Source organism: Octopus sinensis, unplaced genomic scaffold (genome assembly GCF_006345805.1).
Source record: "Octopus sinensis unplaced genomic scaffold, ASM634580v1 Contig19756, whole genome shotgun sequence".
NCBI lineage: Eukaryota > Metazoa > Mollusca > Cephalopoda > Octopoda > Octopodidae > Octopus > Octopus sinensis.
The window spans coordinates 15001-22500 of record NW_021836584.1 but is presented as its reverse complement, the minus strand read 5'-3'; the positions used below and the strand labels follow the sequence as shown (position 1 = coordinate 22500).

Here is a 7500-nt window from a genome sequence, read left to right as displayed (position 1 = left end):
CAAGTGTCTTCTACTATAGCCTCGGGCCGACCAAAGCCTTGTGAGTGGATTTGGTAGATGGAAACTGAAAGAAGCCCGTCGTATATATGTATATATATATATGTGTGTGCGTTTGTTTGTGTGTCTGTGTTTGTCCCCCTAGCATTGCTTGACAACCGATGCTGGTGTGTTTATGTCCCCGTCACTTAGCGGTTCGGCAAAAGAGACCGATAGAATAAGTACTGGGCTTACAAAGAATAAGTCCCGGGGTCGAGTTGCTCGACTAAAAAGGTGGTGCTCCAGCATGGCCGCAGTCAAATGACTGAAACAAGGAAAAGAGAATAAAAGAGAATACACGCATGTATGTGAGTGTAGTGTGTGTGTGTGTGTGTGTGTGTGTGTGTATGTGTGTGTGTGTGTGTGTGTGTGTGTGTGTGTGTAGTGTGTGTGTGTCTATGTGTCCATGTGTGCTTATGAGTCGAGGCACGACTGAAACGACATACAAATACGTATGTATTTGTATGTATGTATGTATTCATGTCTGTATGAGTCTTTGTATGTGTATTCTATGATTATATATGCGTATATATATAATATAACATCTTTATAAGAAATTATCAGTAGTTAGCGTGAAAAAGCCTCGTAAGAGAAAAAATCCGTAAATTCTTCCACTTTGAAAATATTTATTTATATTATATTGAGGGTACTACTATTCATAGATACCGCACGCTAAGAGGGACCAATGCGGTCAACACTACTAAAATAAACAAAATTTTACCGAATGCAAAACTTCAAAGCAAGTCAAAGAATCTACAAAACACTCAAAGAGACGACACAAAAAAAACGGACGGGTCATTCGAAGCCTCTAATCTTCAGTTAAGAACTGGATCATCCTCGCAATTTCGGCTGATTAAATATATATATATATATATATAATATATATTATATATATATATATATATATATGATATATATATATATATATATAGGCTTCTCTTCATTTTCATCTAGCAAATCCACACACAGGGCTTTCATCAGCCCTGGGGCTATAGTAAAAGACACCTGCCCGAGGTGCCGCGCAGTGGGGTTGAACCCGGGACGAAATAGTTGGAATCAAGCTTCTTAACCATACGCCTATTGATACACCCTTTTTTACCCCCTATTTTTTCCTATTTTTCATCGAACGTGAAACGATGAACGACAAAGTTTCGCGTGGTAGAATTTGAAGCTAGGGCGTAGAGAGTCGGAAGAAATACAATGAAGCATTTTATCTAACCTGGGTATAAACAGATGAAGAAATCGCCTTACCTCTGACAAGAGCACTTATTTTATTGTATCGATATCTACAATATCCAGTGCCATATTCTCGGTGGCGGGTTGTTGTCGGTCGTGTAGTAGGTCTAGTCACACGTCTTCTAACGCCTGTAATAATAATAATAATAATAATAATAATAATAATAATAATAATAATAATAAAAATATAAAAATAAAAATAAAAATAATAATAATAATAACAATAAAATAAAAATAATAATAATTAAAATAATAATAATAAAAATAAAAATAAAAATAATAAAAATATTAATAATAATAAAAAAAAAATAATAATAATAATAATAATAATAATAAAAATAATAATAATAATAATAATAGTAATATAATAATAATAATAAAAATATTTAATAATAATAATAATAATAAATAATAATATAATATTAATAATAAATAATAATAATAATAATAATAATAATAGTATATTAATAATAATAATAATAATAATAATAATAGTAATAGTAATAATAATAATAATAATAATAATAATGATAATGATAATAATAATAATGATAATGATAATAATAATCATAATAATAATAAAATAATAATAATAATAATAATAATAATAATAATAATAATAATAATAATAATAATAATGATAATCAGACGGGTAGTCATGATGGGTATACTGGGCTTCGTATATTTTACCCCAGTGTCACTTTGATGGCATGCACTGCTGTCTCACTCAATAATAATAATAATAATAATAATAATAATAATAATCTTACCGTACAAACTTTGGATTCCTCTGATGTCATCATTGTCTAGCTTGAAGTCGGGAATATATCCCTTATAATAAGGGGCCATCAGAGCCGAAGACACCTGAGAATGTGCCAAACCGAGGGCATGTCCAAATTCGTGAGCAGCGACGATTTCCAAATCGATGCCATCGTTTGTTTTTAAAGTCCATTTTTCTGAGTCATCGAAATGGGTGTCACCATTACTTGGAAAGAACGCATGCGCAAGAACGCTACCTAAAAATAAAGAGATTAGACACGTGACGCGTTTCTACATATTTTTGCCATTACAAGGGTGTGCTGAAAAATTCCTGGCTTTAAAAGTGTCACGAAAGGCCTAGTTGGAGGCTCAACCTTCCAAGTCCTTTGACAGGGGTTAGAAAAAACTAAAGGACTGCTGCAATAAGTGTGTGAATCTGAGAAGGGGAATATCTTTATATATAAAATTGAAGTTGTGTGTGAGACTCTGTCTCCTCTGATTTAGATTCCTAACTACTCCCACATTTTGCTGTGCAGTTTAACCAAAAGCGGGTATCTTATAGTCGTGATTCATATCGAGTCCTTCTGGGTGTTAGCGCGCGTCTACGATGAGTCTACGATTTAAAAAAAAAATTACCATGATTTTTCCGCATTTTTAATGATTTTTGCTCGGGTTATATAAGGGAAGTAACTCTCTAAAAATGCTTACAAACTCGAACAACGCCGGGCGATACTGCTAGTGTTGAATAAAATCCTAATTAACTGATCTTACTGTGTTTCCTTTTATTCAAAGCCAGGAACTTCTCAGCACACCTTCGTACACAAAATGTCTGTGGACTGAAACGACAAACGATAAGAGGCCCCAAAAAAGAGAGCGGCAAGGTTCGACTCCTCGCCACAACTCACTTGGTGAGCGGTTGTTAAATTTCCACTTGCTCATTACGTATGTTATTTAACAGGGTGGGGGTGTTCCGATTCAGTTGTCCCTTTTTCCTCCTAACTCTTCCCCCCCTCTCCGCCACCACGTCTGTACGTTGAGATCTCTTGTTGCGCTACTGTTATCAGAAGCTCTGCTGGTTTCGAACTCGCGACCTATGGCTCAGACAAATTTGTATCCTTTTATTCTTTTGCTTACTTTAGTCACCGGACTGCAGCTATGCTGGGGTGTACTCTTGAAAGGGGTTTACTCAATCCAATTGACCTCACTACTTATGCTTTTTAAACTTCATTACTTGTTCGATCGGTTTCTTTTTGTCGAATTGCTAAGTTAACTGGAAACGGTTGTCAAATGGCGAGAGACAAACTGAAGGACGCATACATGTATATATGTCTGCGTGTGTATTTCAGAGCCGCCTTAGCTGCAGTGTTCGCCCCTGGGAAAATCAACGAACTGGGTCTTATATTATCGATTTATTGATAGCAAGCCACAACATACATAGGTTAGAATTGGGCCTCTAGACCCATGTGTCCCACCCCCCTGGGAACCGCCCAGGGTACTCATGAATTATTAGGTTGGTGTATAATTATTGTAGCTTTTTTTCAATAAATTTTATTCAACAAAAAATTTAAACAAAACGCCAAGTAGATATTGAAGTAGATGGTGAATATGCTCCGTGATGGTGAATAATCATTTGATGATTTTGTTAAATATTATTATTGTCTTTGTTGAATAAAATTTATTAAAAAAAAAAGCCGCAATAATTACGCACCAAGCCACTAAAACGGCTCTGGTGTATTGTCATCTTATACATACATATATACATACATAGACAGACAATAGTATGTTTTGAGGGCGATTTAGCTGCTACTTCTAGGAGCTCTATCGTCTGTAAAGACCCTCTCTCGTTGGTTTGTGGAAGCAATATTTGCTGTTGTTATTGTAGCTACATATCAATGCCTAATTGCGTTCCAACCGTGACAATGCCTTTTTTTTCCTCTGAGGCCTAGTATATCCGGGTGTGCATTTTTTTACATGATGTGATTTTTTTACATTGTTTAAGACTGTGAGGTGGTTGGACTATGATTCGAGTGAAATTTGGCTGCTAATTTCAACGATTTGACGGAATGGATGAGGAAATCTTGGGAACTTACCAGGTCCATCAAAACTATTTCCATCACCGTGGTCTCCTGCAACAAATCTGATTACGATGTCGCCTCCATGCGGGACTTCTCGGAAAGTTAACTGGGTGACGCTTGACCAATGATTTAAGGCCTTTCTGATCGCGTTTCTGTAAAAAAAAAAAAACTTGATAGACGGTGGTGTATGTTAAAAGATTTCGATTTCATTCGATTAGGTACAAGATTAATTGTACTTATTTGAGGGAAAAAAGCAAAAAAAAAAAAGCTGTTGGTTGTTCAGAGAATTAATTCCATTAAAGTGCTTGGAGTGTCTTAAATCACAGGAAGACCAGAGTTCAAGTCTCGGCTGAAAGAAGGTTAAACACAAAGAATGACCCGTTGGGAATTGAATTCAGAGCATGAAGGATAAATCTAGTCACTGTAATAAGTGTTATAAAATATTTGGTACCAGTCAAATCAACCAATCTTGATGGGGTTGTAATATAGAAACAATAACAACAATAGCAATAACCACCACAACAATAACAACAGCAACACACACACATACAGTAAATAAGGTGTTGCTTACAGTTGTTGAAGACGGGTCAGTCTTGTTGTTCTGCTGAAATCCCTCACACTCCATGTCAAATCATTTTTCTTCCATTTTGTAACTGAAATGCACAACAAAATAAGTTTAAAGACGGTTGTATGTGTTTATATAAACTTGATAAGCAACAGCAGCAGTCCCCAATCAAATAACCACGTATATACACAAACATGACAGAGTAAAACCTCGTTTTATGTTTATTCTAACTTGTAAAGGTTTATATTTTGAATTAATTGAGATTTTTGTGTTTCAGGTTCTATATGTGACTGTTTAATCATGCCAGGTACAAAAGAAGCCTTGGAACTGTCGGAGTTTCAAAGGGGCCGAAAACCTTGGGATCCCACTTTCTACAGTTAATGGTGTGATTGTACAATTCACCAGGAAGGGGAAAGAGTCCACATCACCTTGCCCAGATCAGCTAGGGCCTTCTGACTGGACCTTCTCTTTGCTAGGAGAAGAATGGAGGATAATCCTCGTTGCAAGACCTCTGACATAGCAAGTTGAGGTCAGTTCCAGAACAGCTGACAGGTATCTCCACAAACTTGGTTACTATGGCAGAGCAGCAAGAAGGAAGCCACTTCTTCGATCAGCCAGCATCAAGCAGAGAAAAGTGAGATAGTGGAGAGGTCACTAGCATTTTGGGACACTGTCATATTCTCAGATGAGTCCAGATTCGCTGTATTTTCTGACAGTGGTCGAGTGTAGGTCTAGAGACTCTGTGATCAAGAATTTGATCACAGCCAACAATGAAACATGGCAGCTATTCTGTAATTGCCTGGGGAGCAATTTGGAGCAATGGTTGATCAAAGCTGGTGGAGTGTGAGGAAAACATAAACTCAGATAAATATGTGTCCGTATTGCAGAAAGGAGTCTTTCCAATCTTCTCCAGTGGTGAAATGATTAAAGAAGACTCTTTATTTATGGAAGATGGGGCTGTTTGTCACATGGCTAAAAGGACATGATTTGTTGGACGAGAATGGCATTAAAAAGCTTCCCTAGCCAAGCCAGTCACCAGATATGAACCCTATGGAACACCTCTGGGGCATAATGGACTGGACACTTCATAAAAAGAACAAGAAAACATCTTCAAAACCAGATCTTTTGAGATTACTTCATGAAACCTGGCATGAAATCCCTCAAGAGAATATTCGTCCTCTGACCAGTAACATGCCTAATAGGGTCCTTGCATTGAATAATGCAAAGGGAATGTCTACTAAATATTAAATCTTCACATTATAACAATTAATACATAATTTGAACGTATAATTTCAGATTTAAATAAATTTTAATCTTTATAAGGGTGTCTAGTTCTGTCATGTCTGTGTACATACACACATGCATACACACACACACACACACACACACACACACCACACACACACACACACATATATATACCAGAGTAAGCACATAAATGTGAAACAAGGTGGAAAATTAGTATTTGAATACCAGTGGTAGAGTAATATGCCTTATGAAAAAGCAGTAAAAATATCACAAAAATTGTTACTCAGAGTTTCACGTTCCCGTTCGTCGGACTGGGTGAAGAATAAAGACCCCCTTCAGTCATGAATGGCCATGAGATTACTCCTAGAAGTTACCCTCCGAGGCACAAATCCAGGCCAGGTTGTTTATGGAAGACCAGCAGTCGCCCATGCATATCAGCCTTTCCTCTCCACGCTACCGATGTTGTCCAAGGGAAAGGCAAAGGGACCGATACAGCTTGTCACCGAAGACGTCGTAACTCATTTCCACAGCTGAGTGAGCTGGAGCAACCTGAAATAAAGTGTCTTGCTCAAGAACACAACAGTCCGGGAATCGAACTCTCTACCTTATGACGTTGTAACAAATGAGTCATTCGCCTTCAAATTCAACTCCAGTAATCTACTGCTACTTTATCGAATTTGGACAGACGGAAAACAAAGTCATGTCTGGGTAGTATTTGATATGAAGACGTCGAAGAAAGCGGTTAGAACACCTCAAGGTATTTGGTTTCCGACTCTATCGTTTTCGTTATCCACTGCCCTTACTCCCAATGTCTCCTGGTCTGATGACTTTCCCCGGACCAATAAGTCATATTGGTCTTTTGATAGCTGAATGTCTCATCTGCGTATGTAACGACACAGAGGTCACTGTCATGCACCAGTATCTTATTTGATGTGGTTGCCCTTCCTAGTGCCAGCCATTTTTTTTAGTGTACTATGTGCTTTGTGGCACCAGCACTATGGATGATTACTTCGTAACTTACAAGGCTAAGGGTATAAAATAACTGTATTACTGGAGAACAAGAAAATGAACCGTAATTCTATGCAGAGGGATGAGAGGTAGTGAGAAGACAGGATGGGTGTGTGTGTAATGGGATGGGTTGTGAAGGAAGTCTAGGGCTATCTAACATTGTAAAGGACAAGTATGGACAGAAGGTGTGAGGAGGGAAAGGAGAGAAGTAGCAATACTGAGAGGAATCATGGTCATTGAAAGGAAGAGGTGTGGGTAGCAGTGGACTAGGTTGTTGAATAAGTCATATTGGTCTTTTGATAGCTGAATGTCTCATCTGCGTATGTAACGACATTAAGTGACAGTAGCAGTTCACTAACTGAGCTGACTGATCCTGGCCGTCGACAGTTTATTGACTGTTTATCCACTCAGCACCAAGTGACATTCACCATTGACTCCAGAAGTTCATTCAGCGAAATAGTTCACATCCACCATGCTGCATCCTATGATTTCTGTGTGACCCCGATTCAGGTTGTTACCGTGTGCTAGGCCTTGCCAAGAAGCCCTCCGTTTATTTCTATGTGCTAGGCCTTG

General features: G+C 37.7%; 1 protein-coding gene across 1 annotated transcript in view; it reads right to left on the bottom strand.

The window, feature by feature from the left end:
- The window catches only part of LOC115232174 (50 kDa hatching enzyme), a 15508-nt gene that overhangs the window by 469 nt on the left and 7539 nt on the right, over window positions 1-7500 (bottom strand). Inside the window, exons 4-7 of the mRNA XM_029802017.2 lie at window positions 4678-4759; window positions 4122-4258; window positions 2043-2288; window positions 1288-1401 (exon numbers count right to left, since the gene is read on the bottom strand). Of these exons, the coding sequence (XP_029657877.2) occupies window positions 1288-1401; window positions 2043-2288; window positions 4122-4258; window positions 4678-4759 (579 nt within the window). The remainder of the gene's footprint in view (window positions 1-1287; window positions 1402-2042; window positions 2289-4121; window positions 4259-4677; window positions 4760-7500) is intronic.